At 43.4% G+C, this 18,362-nt stretch overlaps 1 protein-coding gene across 1 annotated transcript in view; it reads right to left on the bottom strand.

The window, feature by feature from the left end:
* rassf5 (Ras association domain family member 5) overlaps positions 1-17,841 on the bottom strand; it is a 30,575-nt gene extending 12,734 nt beyond the window's left edge. The window contains exons 1-2 of the mRNA XM_078248204.1: positions 16,896-17,841; positions 957-1,084 (exon numbers count right to left, since the gene is read on the bottom strand). Of these exons, the coding sequence (XP_078104330.1) occupies positions 957-1,084; positions 16,896-17,712 (945 nt within the window). The 5' untranslated portion in view covers positions 17,713-17,841. The remainder of the gene's footprint in view (positions 1-956; positions 1,085-16,895) is intronic.
* Between the last annotated feature and the right edge of the window lie 521 nt (positions 17,842-18,362).

The raw sequence follows: 18,362 nt of genomic DNA, 5'->3' as shown, positions 1-18,362 counted from the left end.
GCTGCAAACATTCTGCTGCAGGCCTGTGGGGTTATCCAGATATCTCTCGTGCATGTAATGTGTGGGAGTGTGTGTTTGGACCACATTGCGTGGGTGACTGAGGCTGGGATGCCAAGAGCAGCATGCATGCTCCCGCTCTCTCAGGTTCCTGTATACACACACACACACATGCATGTGATTACACAAAGAGTGAGTGAAGCACTATTTTGAGGATACATGTTACATAATTGTATGCTGTGGCTCATACAGTACAAGAGTATGAAAGTTGAAATGATAGATTTTGAGTTTAACATTTGAAATAGTGGATGTCTAAATATATTCCACTAGCATACATAGCATCTGAGAATAGGTTGGGCTAACACAGCAATGCCAAAATGGAGGTCCCTGCAGAGAACAGTGATTAACCTAACTAGTTTGCAATCAAATAAGAGAAGCTGAGGAAGTGAGGACATCAGAGTCCACCACTGATTGATTGAATAAATCAAACCTACTACAGGATAGGAGAGATGAAAAGAGACTCCAAGAGGAGGATGAGCGAGGCCATAAGAGCAACAGAGCAGGTGAAGGAGAGAGGGAGGCATATCAGATGCTTATGTGACGGAGGACATTCTGTCCTGGGAACATTCTGTCACCAAAAAAAAGCAAATGAGCGCATATATAAATTCATAAGTAGACAACTGAGGAGGAGGAGGGAAAGCATGTTGTGAAAGAGGAGGATGGTTATGTAAGAGTGTAGGCTTAGAGAGCTGCTGCAGAATGAACCCAGTCATCACCCAAATGTGACTCATGTACACCTCTGCACCATACACACACACACAGAGTTCAACATACTACATTTTAGATAAATGTTTGCTCGTTGGCTGTGGCCCTAAAAATGCCACAAATAGTTCTCTGCACCCTTTAAAAAAAAAAATTTCTACTGGCTACATTTTGTTTTTTGTATTTGAAATGCTCACCTTGTGCTGAGGGGCTGCGAACGAGGAGAGTCTTCTGGGAGATTGAGTTTCTTCGGGCTCTCTGTCCTTCCGGTTGCAGTCCAGCTGGACCTGGCTCTCACACTCCAGGTGACAGGTGTAGCTACAGTCTGATGAAAACATAAAAACACACACACACACACACACACACTAATCAGAGACAAGAGCACATACAGTAGAACCAATCGCTGAGAAGCAGTGAATAAATCACCATCAAACATTGATCGGTAACACTTTACTTGAAGGTATCTACATAAGAGTGACATGACACTGTCATGAACACATGGCACTGTCATGACACATGAACCCTAACCGTAACACTAACCCTAACCGTAACACTAACCCTAACCCATGACAAAAACCGAATGACACTTGATGACAGACGCGTTACGTCATAAACGTTTATGACTTGTTTATAATGTTTAAGACATGTTCATGACAGTGTCATGTCACTCTTATGTAGATACCTTCAAGTAAAGTGTAACCCATTGATCTAACCCTGTGAACTATACTCCTCTGTGGTCTGTCACGTCAGAGTATGATGCTGATCATACACACCTGTAAGTGTGTGAGTTTCAGATGAAGATTGAATCAAACAGGTACAGTCATTCAAACGCTCCATTTACAGAGAATTTGCTCCATCTAGTGGCTAATGCCAGACAGACACCACAAGGTACCAGACTGCAGTGAGAGTATTTATCAGCAAAAGACTTAATGTTATAACATGTCAAATGTGCCCAGCAATAACCTATTGAAATCTCACATCTTAACCTACTAATTACACCTTAAAAGATCCACTACCATACATCCCATTTAACCATCAGATGGCAGGAAATACTTTGCTATGTACAACTGTCTTCTGGAGCAGATGCATTACACAATTTATAATGAACATAATGCACAAGGTCCAGCAAAGAACATAAGGGAAACAAATACATGCTTATAAATAATTTCCTTTTACACATTCAAAGCCAACCAACTGTACCAGTATAGCAGCCCTTCTATGGTCAACTCCAATTTTACTGCTCAGCAAGAACAGAATAGATTTAGGAACTTCCCCCAAAACTTCCCAAAATAGTCCACTGTTCTTTAATTTTTAGTTGGTCCCACATATGACAGCCTCGGCTTATTTATGTCTCGCAGACTTTATTGTGGCCAGAGGCTTTTCCACTGAGACGCATAGCCTCACATCTAACTGCTCTTCTGTTGCGGAGATAATCAATGCTAAAGAAAAGAGAGATTATAAAACTGCATGACCAGAGATCAGATCCTTTTTTGTTGTTTTACAGCAGGAAAGCTACGTTTCTTTTTTTAAGATTATTTTTTGGCATTTTAGGCCTTTATTTGAAAGGACATCTTAGATATGAAAGGGGGGAGAGAGAGGGGAAATGACACACAGTAAATGGGCCTGACGCCAACGCGACAGGCAAAGCAACAAGAACAAAGTTAATATTGGAGTGGCTAGAACAGCTGCGTGTAAACGGTGGTGATACTAAGAGCTAATTTCGGGTTCGGCCACCGTAGGAGTTAAAACTAGATCGGAATGGGAGGGGCTAGAAAGTAATATTCAGTTGGTTGTCGTACAATTTGACCGCTGGATGGGAGAAATTCTTACACAATGTAGCTTTAAATAAAACACTGTACGGAAGGCTACTCAGTAGGGCCGTGCAATTAATCGAAATGTAATCGTGATTATGAATTCGGCTCCCAATGATCACAAAAACAGAATAATCGAGAAACAATTATTTAGCTCATTACGTTTTGCGAGTAAACTCTTATTTTCTCTTGTGTTCTGAATGAAAAAAAAGTTTCAATAGGAAAAGTATTAAGGCAAAGTTCACAGTTGTATGTGTGTGTGTGTTTTTTTTTACTGTTTTATTTAACTTTTTCCACTGTTTTTTAAGTTCAATAATTGCAACATCAACCAGAAGTCAACAAGTAATCGTGTTAAATTATCGTGATTTCAATATTGACCGAAATAATCGTGATTATATTTTTTCCCATAATCGAGCAGCCCTACTACGCAGGCAGATAAATACAGAACTAATAAAACTAATGCTTCAATTTTTGCTTTAAAACAACACATTGTTTTCTAATAAAGCTCTTTGTTGCTACAGTCAGTGCTGGCTGAGCGAGCTGAGCTCAGCCTGGTTGTTTTTCTGTCTATTGATATCAGTGGCTCTTTCTGTATCCCACTGTGTCTCTCACACTCAGCATCATCACCGTAACCATAGCAACATGCTTCTTGATGACCAGTGTAGAAAGAGAAGAGCTCTACTTACATAAGGTCATCGACAGAACGCTGAGTGTAGAGGGTTTTTCGCTGTAAACCTCAGATTAATTACCAATTACGTTAATGCCTAGAATTGCAGGTATTTGAAAATATTTATATATTTTGCAATATATTTGAAATAGTAGGCATGATTATTGAAGCAGGGACCAAGGAGGAGAGGGCAAAGGGAGACAGGACATAGTTTACTGACAGCAGGGATATGTCTAGTAAAGAGGAAAGTTCAGTTAGAGGATCCTTTTCTCTTGACAATTTAGAGGTCATTAAGTGCATTAAGAGAGGGAGATAGATGTAAGTATGTGTGTGTGACAGAGACAGGTTGGCAGAGAGACAGCGTAACAGGGACAGGCTGCAATGTCTCGCTGACAGGAGGGATGTGTTGAGGAAAGAGTAGAGTTCAGATAAGCGATGCGCTGCTCATGACAGTTTAGAGGTCATTGCAAGTGAGAAAGAAGGGAAACACGCAGGGGAAAGGAAGAGAGAAACTCCTTTCCTGTACTGCTTTCCTTCATTTACTCCATCCACCCTCACTCTGTATTACTGACTGTGCCTCTACTTGAATTCAACCATACTTAAAATAAATATTGATTACCATTCTCATGTCTGTACATGAAGCTGCCACCAGCCGGCTAACTTAGCTTAGCACAAAAACTGAAATCAGGGGGAAAGAGCTAGCCTGGCTTTATCCAAAGATAACAAAATATCCACCTACAATGCCCATAAAACAACTAACAAATCAGTATTTAGAGGTGCTGGTAGGTTGATTTTGTTACCTTTGGACAGACCCAGGCCAGAGTGATAGAGAAAGACTCTATGGCTCTGACCCAGGCTAGCTGCTTCCAGTCTTAGCTTCTTATTTGCCGGAGCCTTACAGACACTGGAGTGGTATTTTATAACTCTCAACAAGAAGCGAATTAGCATATTAAGATGCAATGTTGAGTTTTTTTGTAAACAAACAAAGTTGTTTACATTCAGTGTTACACACTAAAACTCATTATGTATTTTTTTTGTATTGTGCGCACGCATGTGTGTCCTCATTCGCACACATGATAGAAAGAAAAACAGCACCTGCTTTTTAAAACTGCTAATGGTAAAAATATTTTTTATATTAAAAAAATGTATGTTGGGTGGTGGTTATTTAAAGAAAACCCTGCCCTTGGTCTTTATCCCGATATTTGATTTAGAAGACTGGAATTACTGCTGGGCGAACTGCGAGGAAAATGGAAGGAATGCTTAAAGATTGCTCCCTGTTCCACTACACCTACAGTAAGATACACCACTGTCAGCAAGTCATGGTTTACCTAGGATCCAGATTATTCCCACACTGCTAAGACATACTGTATCTGTCACACACACACAATTTGTTTTTCACACTCAAGGAAATCAGCATTTCAGCATTTTGGACTGTGCTGCCTGATTCTAAACTGACCTATGTACACATAAATAAACAAAAATTGGTAGTGATGATTTTGTGACAACAAGGGTAGTGTATATTTTTGCTGACATCCTTGTGAAAATGTGTAAGACTTTGTTTTTGACCTAAACAAACCCCAGAGTTTGGATTAAAGCTAAATGAAGTTATAGGATTAGGTTTAATTTAGAATAGGTGTTACAGTAAAGGTATGAGGTTCAAGACTAAATGAGAAACTCAAGTGAGTCGTTGTTTTTGTATGTATGCACACCAGGTGTGTGGGTGTGAAAAGGCCTAGTATTATGTTTACCTTCTTGAGATGCTGTACCATGCATACTGTATGTGAGTGCTAATTAGCTGGTTGAGAAACTGCAGCAGCGATCCAGTGACGGAGGAGGGCTCTGAAGGTTATGTAGGCGGGCTGATACAGACATAATCAGAGAGAATCGTGATGGAGAAGAATGAAGATAAAGCAAGAGTCAGCAAAAAGGAGCATTTTTCTTGTGTGACACTTTTTTTTGTGGCAGTCGTTTGAATGCCTGAGGCAAAACTCCCTGCTGGATTCCATGTTAGGACTCGCAGGGGTTTCCCTTTTTGCTATTTTGTGGAAAGTACATGTTTACTCAGACTATCAAATGAGGAAGTTACTTTAATTTAAAGACAGCGACAATGATTCCACTCTGCTGGATTTTGGAAGAAGTTGTGTTCAAGTTCACTTAGGGGATTGCCACAACAGGTTTTGTTAGAAAAAGGTCCCGTCATTGGATTCTGCACATGCACAGACATCCTACCTCCATCTTAACTGAACCGGGGAAAAGAGCCTCCGTGTACTCTGCTCCCTTTTGATTAGAAAGTGCTTCAGTCACATATAAAACTTCAACTCTTTCAAAAGTATTTCTGATTTTAAAGGCCTTTAAAATATTTTGGCTGGTAAACTGCAGAACTATTTACTTTAATTGCTTTATTATCATCAGGTTTATCTCTACATGTTTCATCATCATAATTCTGAATGATGTTTTGTAACATCTACATGCTGCAGCTGTCTTTGTGAAGACGCTCCTCCAGTAAAAGATACTTCATCTCAGATAGGCATTTCCTGGTTAAATAGCACTATTACAAAATGTAGACACTTTGATCACAATGAACACACATGAACGTGTACTTGCACCAGCATGTGGGGACAGGACACAAAAGATGACTGTAATGAAATTGAGCCATAAACACTCATCAGATTCTATTAGTCCTGCACAGAGCCGTGGAGTCTAGAGCGTGTGTGTGTGTGTGTGTGTGTGTGTGTGTGTGTGTGTGTGTGTGTGTGTGTGTGTGTGTGTGTGTGTGTGTGTCGCCATGGTAGACTGGCCTCCTCCGCCGCAGGAGATGCATGTTCAGACTCCCTCTTTGTCTCTCATGCCATCATTCCAGTCTGACTGCTTTTAAAATGACACTGCCTCCAGACAGAGCTGGACGATGATGCAGATAGATGGAGAAGGAGAAAAAAAAAGAGAGGTAGGAAACTCCATCAGTGCAGCGGAAAGAGATGAGGGAGCTTGGATGTACAGCATGTCAAGATCTATATGTTGTGGCTGTGTTAACTTCCACTGCTGCACTTGGGTCGATAACTGCGAATGGAGACGGGAAGGTAGGAGCTTTGATTGCAACGTGTAAAATGACAATTCTGCTCTAAAAAGAAGACATTAAGATTGTCCTGGTGGAGGCTGCTGAGTGAAAGATTTCCATGGTCATGTTTTTTCTTTTCCGTCTCCTAAAATCTCGGTCCACTCCCATCATTCTCTCGTTCCTGCATCATCTCTTCTAACTCCTAAAAAGAAGATAGGGGATGTGGGCGGTTGTTTTTTGTGGGACACAGTGGGTGTGGGAGAGACAGGGGAGGGTGAAGACACAGATTAGCAGCGTTTCTCAGGTCACGAAGGATGTCTGTACGGCACCAGATAGAGATAATGGGAGGGACATATTGTATTAGCTCTTTGTCTGTGTGAGGAGGGAGGGGCTAAATAGGGGTAAGTTAGCTATAACGTAGGGGCGAGGATATTAACACGGTCCCTAATGAACCTAAAGGGAGCTCTGCAGGTCTTACGAAGGAATTAAGAGCAGCTTTGAGGGGCTTTAGCTAGTCTGATCCCATCGTAGCTCATTTGGAGCAGTTATCCATGATCTCTCACTGTGTGGTTCACACACAAACACCATGCTACTGAACTAATACTATTGTTCATCATTTAAAAAATTAAATATCATGCTTTTGTTCTCTCACTATAACACACTCGAGCTCAGTGAGCTTCCAGGATGCACACTCCATATGCTGACCCACCAGACATGAGCAAACAAATCTCTCCTAACCTAAATAAAATCTGCCCTAGTTCCTCTTGACATCTGGGTGTATTTGTGCACAAACAATAATTTCATATTTGATACTGACATTCTTTATCACCATCGTGGCAGCTTCTCTATCTTCCGACCTCTCTTAATTTACCCATCTGTCAAGCTAAAGATGCTCCCCGACCAAACAACAAGAGAAGAACCAGGCTTTCTTTCTTTTTGTTTCCTAAAGGCTTACAAGCTGCAAATGGATGCAGCCGAATGCTAAAAGGATATTTTTGCTTTTTGAGAATTTTTCCGTGGCGGAAGATCACATCATTACTGAGCTTGTGTGTTTTAGAGATTTCATGTTATAATTTAAGTTAAATGCTCTTCTGATGGCTGAGAGAATTTTACTTATGAAAACTTTTTAGGATCAATAAGATAATAAAGAATGTACGATAAAAACATGTTGCTTTGTTTCGGCTTAAGAGAACATTCTAAAAAAACATTTCACCCAAGAACAGCAATATGGGTCTTGTAACTACATGACATATAGCAGACTTCTGATATTGATATAAACGTATAATAATATAGAAAATGTAGGCAAAATGACATGTAAAGTACAGAGTAAATTGATTTGACAAACCGTCTTTACTCAGTTGTAGGTACATTTAGTAGACTTTTTCCAGAGCTTTCAGGCACATCTCGAGGCCTTCATCAGCAGATTGAATTAGCTCAGTTGCCATCGAGATACTTAGTTCCATACTTCACAACATCTTCACTACAACAACTCAGCGAACTCCAACAGCTGACGAAGGCCACACAATGTTGCTGAAAGCTCCAGAAATCAAGTGTTGAGTTAGGAATTCATTTTTTCTATACTTATTAGTACTATTTCCAAGGTCAAGAATGAAATTTTAAGCTCAATCACATTAATGTTCAGTGCAGTAAAATGTTTTCTACTGTCAAATAGTTGCTTGAATTAAAGGGGTATTCCAGCGATTTCTTTTTTTATTCCACCTCAATGAAGTTGGGGAATCCCAACTTACAAACTCAAGATTGTCAAAGAAGCAGAGGCTGAGATATTCTGACTTTTAGTCCCTATGAGTCAAGTTCTAAAAGTTAGTATGAGTAAAGTTCCAAGTTGATAGTCTCCAAGCCCAAGTCGAGATAATGGCATCATCAGGGCTATTTTCTCAGAGCCACAGAGGAAACTGATTTTAAAGTGTAAAAGCGGTGGAGCGCCCCTTTAATTTGTTTTTTTGTACAACAATAACACAATATGATCATGTCAATACAATACAATTCCCGGACACTTTATATACACTCATACTGAAATACTGTCCAGCCATAGTGGCAAGAACTGTCAAAAGCATCTTTTGAAAGAAAGCCATAGTTGTGTAAATAACACATCCAACCCTTATCCTCTCCAAATGAGACTACAGTCACCAAGTTATTGTATTTTTTTTTTAGCAGTTTAGAGAATTTGAGAATTTTCCAAACAGCATCATCCAAGATTATGACTTAGACGGACGTTACTGTAATAATAGATAGAAGAAGCAATAGAAGAGGAAGTGAGGATTCTGGTTTGGGCCAGTTAAGGATTAACTAGGTTTCCTTAGAGGGAACACCATCTAAAAATATCCATTATCTGTCTGCGGTGGCTCGGGCTGTTGATGCTGTCTCTGAAGCTTTTGAGGCTGCAGCATGACGTCACTCAGGTGGAGAGGTGAGCTCTTGATGAGCAGCTCCCTGAGTCATGTTTGGTCAGGGTCTTATCAGGCTTACACAGGAGGACGCACACACACACACACACACACACACACACACACACACACACACACACACACACACACACACACACACACACACACACACACACACACACACACACACACACACACACACACACACACACTTTTGCTCCCTGTCACTTTATACCCCAGCCACATTTTGTATTCATCAACACCCCACCCCACCCCACCCCAAAAAAAAAATGCATTAGCCAGTCCTGTATTTGGCGAAAACATGGGAAAAATCGATACCTTGCAGCCTCCAGCAGGCTCATCCTTATCTCAAATTTCTGCTACAAATATGAAAGTCAATATGTAATCCATTTACGTAGGATTTTCTTGACAGATTGGAATTGTGTATGATTTCTGTTTGTGTGTGTGTGTGTGTGTGTGTGTGTGTGTGTGTGTGTGTGTGTGTGTGTGTGTGTCTGGAGCAAGAATAATCTGTAGATCGTACTACTATCATCTGACCCGTTTACTGGACTAGTCTGCTGCGGCCTGTGTCCTCACTGTTAACACACAATCTTACACATACACACACACACACACACACACACACACACACACACACACACACGGACATTATGTACTCTTACACAAAAGCGAGTGGGATAGATCTGTCAATAGACAGAGAGACAAAGAGTAACAGGGCTTGAGGGCATTGCAGTTCAGATAGACAGACTGATTCACACAATACCCAAATATTTTGGCCCACAGCCGGTCTTTGCGGCCAGCCCGGCACAACCTGCATACTCATCATCCTTTGCTTTACTGACCCCTATCACCAACAAACTGATTTGGATTCAATGTACAACTTCTAAGTCTCAATTCACACTCTCCTCTCCATACCTGAGGTGGGGAGCAGAGATCCGTTAGAGGATGATCGTCGAAGGATCCGCAGGCTGTCACTCCAGGAGCGAGACTTAGGCAGCCTCTTCAGCAGCCGCCCCAGCCGGCGTGAGACCTGTCCAAAGCAGGCGCTGCCAACCTCCCCTTCTGAATCACCCCTGACCTCATCCAGACGCAGAGACACCTGGCCGAGTAACGTTCTGCCCACCCCGACACCTTCAACTCCCCCTGACCAGACCCCCTCCTCTGCTCCCCTTCTTGCGTCCTCCTGCCCCGGGATGACAGGTGCTATCTGTGCCATGGATGGAGCATGGTGGCGCCATCCGGCAGGCACCGTCCTGTGCGCGTAACCATCGCTGGTTGTCCTGTCCTGCCCCCGGCTGCCCCTGTCCCTCTGAGGACTGCCCCAGCGCCAGCCCCCCCAGTTCCCCCCTCTGCCATCCCAGCGCAGCCACTCTGCCACCGGTGCCACGCTCCGAATAAACAGCCCCCTCTCCACTCGCTCTGCCACCCCTCCACCTGTACTCCTAACACGCTCCCTAATGCTCTCACCTCCCTACTTGCCTCACACTTTTCTCCTCTGGTTCTGCACCTGCCCGGTCTTCGTCACAACTTAGCGTGCAGACATGAGCCCTGAATCGCTGCCGTACTACTTGTTCCTCTCTAACGTCTATCTATTATCAATGCTCTCTCTTCCTCTCTCCCCTCTTTCTCTCTCCCTCTCTCGCCGTCTCTACTGCAGCACCCACACACTCTGCAGTAACAAACAGCCAGCTTAAAGAGACAGAGACCCCCACACAATCCTGTGATCTCTATTCCTCTCTCTCTCCTCTCTTTCCTGCAACAGGAGCCATTCTCCTTTCCATTCCCTCAGTGGTACACACTTCATTCAGTAGTAGAGAACAGGGTGGGATCTCCATATAATAGAACAGAAAGACCACTGCAGAGGTAGTTACCGACACTGCCTCCTCTCGTCTCCCCCTTTTCCTTCTCCTTGGTGTATAACTCCACAGCGCTGGTTGAGGGGAAGTGAGTCAGCCATCCTGTCTAACCCCACAACAGTGACATATCTTGTCAGTAAGAAGCATCACCTCAAGTGAGTGTTAATGGGTGCTCCAATGTGTGGGTTGAGGTGATGCGCAGTCCGTTGGTTATTAATATGCACTGTGAAAGATAAAAGAGAGAGAGAGCTCCTCGGACTTCTCCTGCCCTACTTCTAAAATTGAAGAGTTTGGAGGAACAGGATGTGCTCCGCAGTTTTACTCAGTCAATATGACATAATCACGAGCAATGGCATAAGAAGGTTATGCTCTGATGTCACCATTTCTTTTACTGCAGAACCGAATATGACTTTGTTTTGTGTTTAAAAAAAAATCCAAAGTCCCTAAATTGCTCACATTAAATGTGCTCAAGAAAGTCTTTGTCCTTTCTGCCCTAACCACCTCTTCCTCTGCAGTCCTCCTATCACTGTTCACCAAGGGCGACCTAAATATAGCCTGGTTTAAAAGCCCCACTCTTCTGCCATATATACAGCTGAGCAGCAATGCACAGGGAGGAGAGCCCAAAACACTATGCAGGTCTTTCTGCGAAAACAAAACCTGTATCTGCATGCCCTATTTTGCCACTTTTTTCTTCTTTTTTTTTTTTTATCAAAGTCAAATAATGCTGAGCAGTGGGCGACTGGACGAAGACTCTTTCCATGTATACGGTTTGTTTCTAAGAAACTGAACAAAACACTTTGCTGATACTGAATAAAATAAGTGTGATGTAGTAATTTGATGAACATGTGTTCAATAGCTTTTCTTCAACATTCAATGCAGCCTTGTATTAAGATTCTGTTTGTTTTCAACTTAAGACATATGAGCTCTGAAGGAATGTTTTGGCTGAAGTCTTGTTAAAACTATATCCATCGCACGTCTGGCAGAGCGGCAGCAGTGGTATGCCCGGAGAAGGTTATGAGCCATTTAACACAACCTTCCTCCTATGTTTTGTCTTCAACTGTGAAGGAGCTTTGAGAGGACCAAATGGGAAACGGCTGGAAGTATTCCTAAGACAAGGTCTATATTGTGTAGACTAGGGGAAGAGGTAAATTAAGAAAAGGTACACTCTCTAGAGGGATGAATGCCATGGGACATAAAGAATACACTGGGAGGGTTACTGTGAAGGCCTGTGGCAAATGTGTGCGTGTGTGTGTGTTTGTGCTTGTTGGGCTTCCTGGCAGCCATGTGTCAAAGTGAGTAGCCTATCCCTCCCTGTCTCTGCAGTGACCAGCCCACAACCCCGCATCTGCTGTTGTAGATGCACTGTAACAACAACGATCTCTCTGCTTGCAAATATGCAAACACAAATAGTTCCCAAATGCTTTTTCTAGTTGTGAAATCACCTTTGCGGAGGAGCGCTGATCTGTGGAGCATTCACCTCTTCGTACAGTGCTCTGACACAGAGGCCGAGATATACAAATACACGCTAACTTGCAGGACGAATAACAATCCAAAAAACACAGTTGGGGTGAGAAGGGTACAAATCCATGCAAACATGATCACATTGAACAATCTCTGGAGTACCTAGTTATTGAATGTCTTTAGTACTTAATCATTAGTTGATTAATTAATTATAAGTGAGACAGAAAATGAATTGACAACCATTTTGATAACCTATTAAAATCTATTATTTATCAAAAGAAATGCTGCTTTCTTCTGTTTTATATCAGCCTTCACCTTCCTCCACAGCGCTGCGGAGGAGGGTCTGGCTAGTCCACACAGCATTCCGGGATGGGAGAAAAACGTGCTCTGGTTTATTGGCATGTCTTTAAGCCAATCACAATCGTCTTGGGCGGCGCTAAGCGCTGGACGGAGCAACGGTGCTGCTGCAAAATAGCGTTCAAAAGTTGTTTTAGTCGTGCAACAGAAAACTCAGATTGGACAGATAGTCTAGCTAGCTGTCTGGATTAACCCTGCAGAGATCTGAGGAGCAGTTAACCATTAGTCCGCCTAAATCCACCGGAGTTTAGAATGCCAACACAAAGAAAGAGTAAGATGACGGACATCCGGCCGAACTGGCGGCACCAGATCAATCCCGTAAATGAAACGTCGTCGATATAGACTAATATCAGTGTAAATGCAAACTGTGGGGTTTTGGTCAGACAGAGTAAACTGAATTTTGTTTTTATTAACGTTCATCACAACATCATCACATCTTATAGCTTTTTAATGAATCAATTAATTGCAAAAAAGACTGGAAAACAAACTAGCTTATTCAATAATGAAAACAATCATTATTGTGTAAGAGGTTCTCTTGAGTATCCTTTTAAATAATCTTCATTTTCAATAGGGATGCACTGCACCATCCTTTTCAGTCCCGATCCCGATACTTGGGCTCTGGGTATCGGCCGATAGCAAGTAGGCCTACTGATCGGATACCAGTGTTTAATTAATCAGCTGTATGCCTCACTATGTGGAAGAGACTGGCGTTGTTCTTTAAGGCATCCTAACATCATTAAGAGGTGCACCTGAACCCAGCATGAGTTTACGAGGGGTCACCTGAATGCATTTAGGGCGTTCATTGATTGTTTAAATAACTCATGGGGAAGGAAAATGGTTGCCACACCGGTGACTTCAGGGAAGCAGGAGGATTTTTCAGTTCTGTTGTTTCTCTGTCATCTCCGACTCCAGCAGGGGCCTTGGTATCTGGAAAAGTGCATCCAGCTATTTGGGTCAGTTGGGTGGGAAATTACAGGGTACCCCGCGATATGATACACAATACATGGCTCACAATACCAATAATATCACAATACAGCAATTCTGCGATAATCCATATGTTGCTAGACAATCCTATAATGACACATCACGATATCGGTCTAACTATGAATACAAAATGCCAAAGTCCAAACTGTTAGAAAACAGCACAATTCTGCAGCAGGTTTTTCAGTCTGTAAATAATGACAGAACTATAAAGCAACTATGGGTCCAGACTTTGGATTTAGACATGGTTGGGGCATCTTTTATTTTCCTCAAACTGCTGTCCGCCATCCCATTAAAAACCTCTTTGGCTAGTTAATTTATGTTCAACTTTCCCTCATTCATGTGTTGAGCGCCGCCTCGGGGAGCCATGAAGGAGCGACGCTGGAAGCAGGGAAATCTATTTTGAGCGGCTTATTTTATTAATTAAAATATAGCTATTTGGCGCCAGCGTATCTCACGAAGAAGGACAACGATAAATTGCCGTATCGATATTTTGTCCCACCCCTAGTATACAGTAAGAGGTGCATGTCTTATTGCTTGACAGAGATTGAGGACAGGACCAAACCCAGTGTGTGTCAGAGCACTGGTGCCACGACAGCACGTTTCCCTGAAAGCTTTAATTAAATATTAATCGGATGCTGACTCTGTCTGCCAGTCTGTAATCCCAACCTCTCCATCCTGAGACATAATCCCAGGCAGGAGACATCCAGAGCTGGGATTAAGGAGAGTGCCATTCCCCTCCCTCACTCCCCTGCCTTCCCTGACATCAAAACATGGAGAGATGACAAATCAAATCAAATCACGAGAACACTAAAAACAACAACAACAACCACTGACAGGATACAACCCAAATACCGTACAGATGTATAGAACTGTTATACATCGGACCTTTCTGTACCGTTTGTACAGTGTTTCTTTATAAAAGTATTAATCATTCTTCCTGTGTATTATATTGTACTTTCCTCGTTTTTTGACTTTTGGATACAAAAGGGAGACAATGAGAGGAGAGTGGATTTAGCTCCCTTAACAAGCCAGACTAGTGTCGACACAGCTCAAAGATGTCTACAGGTCACTCTTCAGACATGTTGGTCTGTATGCTCTATTAGGGCCCGATAACACATATGACTCTTATCTTTATGTGTGTAGTGTATTTATGCATACACTGTATAGTGTGGGGGTTGCTGTATAGCACAGACACACCAAATAAACTCCCATCTGTACCTATAAGGAGCAATAAAAGGGAAAAAAAGCACAAACTCGGACAAAAGCCAGCAGGAGGAATAATCATGCAACAACAGAGCAGCAGACTATGAGACTGGGTGCTCTGGCTGGATTGACAGATCCCACTGTAGGACAAGGCCACATCACAACAGTCCCTGCGAGCACTCAGCTGTCCCAAGGGAGAAAGAGCTGCATAGCTGTTTCTATAAGCTTCATATGCAACAAAGCCAACACAGATACAGGCAGCATGATAAATTAAAGACAGAACAGAGGGAGCGAGGCATACAACGAGACAAAGAGACAGAATGATGGTTGTTTATGGTTGCAAGGCCTCCGTCTCTCACTCCCTGTCATTTGCTGGGTGTAGTTGAAAGAAGAGCACGGGTGCATGAGTGTGCGTGTGTGCTGTTTCTATTTTGGCAGTTTTGGTTGCGTCTCTCCCCACAAAAATACCCTGAAATGCCTAAATTTGTATTGCTTGTCATAAATACCCTGGTGACCCCCATGACTGTATATACCGCACACACCTCTGATGTTTTCCGAGAAAAGGGAGAGGAAAAGACAGTTTGATCTAGAGGGCAGCTGCAGGCAGCATAAAACTGGAGCTAATTAGCTTGATCCATGAAGAGACTAGCGGAGACAAAAAAGTTCTTGGGTTGTAAAGAAACTCTTGACTGTGCTTGTGTGTTTCTCTGGGTATGTGTGTGGGAATAGTGCTCCAGTAATCTCGGCTCTCGCTCCACTGAGCTCTTGCTGATAGCACCCTAAATCAGACCGCTCTGCAGTGCTGGACAAACTCTTGCTCTTTTCCCCTATCCCTCACTTGCATTGGCTCTCTTTCCTTCCCATCACTCTTGTTCTGGCTCTCCGTCTCTCCTCATTCCTATCACCCTGCCTCCCTCCATCTCTCCCCTTTTTCCTCTTTCACTAATTCCACTTTTTGGGTCATCCCTGTTTCCAACTACTTGTCAGTATTTCCCTGTTTCCAACTACTTGTCAGTATTTCCCTTTCTTGTTCCATTTCCCCTTGGCTCTGTTCCTCTTTTTCAGCCTGTCCGTTCTTTATCCGTCCCTTTATTCCCTCACTTCTTTCCTCTCTTCAATGGCTTTATCTCACACACTGTTCTGAAGCCGCAGCCTCTCCGTGACAGAGTGCTGCTGACACAATGCCAAGTCAGCAGCCACATGCACTCACACACACATTTACACACACGTACACAACATGCATGCATGTACAGTATGTGCACGGAAAAGCCACTACACACACAAAAACTCTTAAGGGTGAGCTCCCAGCAAAAAGCTGTGTGTGTGTGTGTGTGTGTGTGTGTGTGTGTGTGTGTGTGTGTGTGTTTGTGTGTACACATGTATAGGCCTACTCAAGCCAGATTAAAAACATATCCACACTGCCAGGTCAAATTGGCTTGGCCCAAACTCTCTGCTTCCCAGAACTGTGCAGGTAGGAGTGGTGTCATCAGAGCCTGAGCCACCCCCAGCAGTACACTAAATACAGTCAGTACAGCCAGGTATGTGACTCCAGAGATATCAGGCAAAAGAAATCTAAAAAGTTTCAAATGTCCTTTAATATGCACTCAAATATACAGTCATGCTGCTTCCAGCCTGTCTGTGTGTCTCTGTCTGTGATCTGTAGTACGCCTCCTTTGTTCTCACACCCTAATACATCTACAATGCGTGAGTTCATACACACTCACATATACGTAAGAGCTTTACAGACATTTCTATTTTGTTTCTGTATTACACCAATGCACTGCTGTTAATTCTACTATGTTTCCCTCACTCTTTGAGCCAAGGCTGCAAAAATCCCAGAGTGAGAACTCTGGGAGGCAAAGCTGAAAGGACAAGATAATGGGCTTTCCATGGAAGGTTTCCGGTTGTGTCTATGGAGCAAAATGCTTGGAAACGTCCTTCCCTGTCATTCTGGCTCAGTCACAAAGGCACATGCACACTTTTTTTTTTTTTAGTACAAACACACAGCCACCATTATGGAAGATTATAGCACCCGGCTACTTGTGCCCTTCATTAAATACAAATGTTATCACCAATAACAAGATACAGGCCAACAAGTCAAACCCCCTGCATACACCAACAAAGCCTGTTCTGTATCATCTGAAAGGGGCACATAAATACAACCATCAACTGAAAGAAGTGTGTAGGGCAGGCATGTTTTGGATTCACAGAATATGAAACCGTGTCAATGGTCAACTAAAATCACTTATTTCCACTGGGCATGCACACAAAAACTCTCAAGACAGACGAATGGATAATTTGGAGGGCTATACTTACTTTGACACTTGAGTGCCTGTGCAGTTATCTGACGGCTACAGGCATCACACCAGTCCTGCGTACAGGGCTTGGACTCGAACCGGTGCCCTTCGCCCCTCTCTGTTTTCACCCGAGGGTCCACCCCCTGGGGAAAGATGGACCAGGCCTCCCTGCGGTAAGGCTCGGTGCGGGCCAGCCTGACGACTCCAGTCTTGCCCTGTGTAAGCCGCTCCAGAGGAAGACTGCCGCTGTCTCCTTGTGCTGGCACGCAGGAAGAGATGCTCTGATGTCCGCTGTCTCCGCTCCGGGTGTCCAGTCTCCCGTGTGGCGCGTCTCGGTGCCGGTGGACTCCTTTGTGTCCATTCGTAACCGCTTTGCTTGGCATGGCATTGATGCCCGACCTCTTGAGCGAAGTCCCCCTCAGACCACCTGTGTTACGGTTTGAGTCACAGTCGATGATGCTGTTGCTGTGCGCGGTTAGACTTTCTTGAGACCCGCCGGCTGCGGTGCGCCTGACGCAGTCCGTGCTGTCCTCCTCTCTGTCCCGGTCTGCGCTACGTGGCGCAGCAGGGGCGGCAGGAGCTCTGCATCCTTCACCGGACATCAACCCTCCTCTCACCGCCGTTTCACCCGCTGCTCCCGGAGACAAGGGGTGAGTTCTCGATTCCCCTTCAGTTGTGAACGACCCGCATTCTCCGCCGCTCCCCGAGCTTCTCTTGAGCATCATCTTCCTCGGCAGGGTGATTTTCTTCCTGCTGCCGGATAGTTTGAAGAGCAGAGGTTCCGAGTCCAGCCTGTGCGGAACCGGGTGCTGCCCCACCACACTCACAGACGCCATTATTATGTCTTCCTGTAACGCGTGTGTGGCTGTTTGGAGTGTGTATTGAGCGTTTTTACTCCGTGCCCTGAATGTAAACTCAACTAATGCCCGCGACAAGCGTGTAGTAGTGACGCAAGGGATCTGACAGCTTTAAATGCTGAGAGCGCGCTCCCTTTAAAGTGACAGGAGCGCGCAGAAATCTCTGGTTAGCCATAGTCGCTATTTATTGAAATCACTACACTACAAAGACTGGCAGAAACCAGAAACTCAAATGAAGAATTTGTGGAAAGCTGAGAGACTGGATTAAGATGACAAAGAGAACTTAATAATGATAATTTAGGTTTCCTATTCATAATTTCTATACCATGCCTAGATTTTAAAAAAAAAGAAAAAAAAGTGGTATGGCAAACATATTAAAGAGCATTGTTTTTGACATGTAGTACCTGGTTTTGACAATGAAAAGTCAGCTATTGTATGTAATCAATTATTTACTTTTTTGTAGGGGCAAAAAAGGGCTCGGGCAGAAGTGTTGTCTCATTGTTGAAACTACACAACCATCCTAATTAAATTGATGTGTAGGTTTGAAACAGGACTGACAGCAAGGCTTAAAAGTGGGCCTACAGTATGTAATGAATATTATCATGATGCTGACCAGTCTAGTGATAAAA

Source organism: Sander vitreus, chromosome 4 (genome assembly GCF_031162955.1).
Source record: "Sander vitreus isolate 19-12246 chromosome 4, sanVit1, whole genome shotgun sequence".
Taxonomy (NCBI): domain Eukaryota; kingdom Metazoa; phylum Chordata; class Actinopteri; order Perciformes; family Percidae; genus Sander; species Sander vitreus.
The sequence above is the reverse complement of the archived record's forward strand: the minus strand, read 5'-3'. Positions and strand labels throughout refer to the sequence as shown.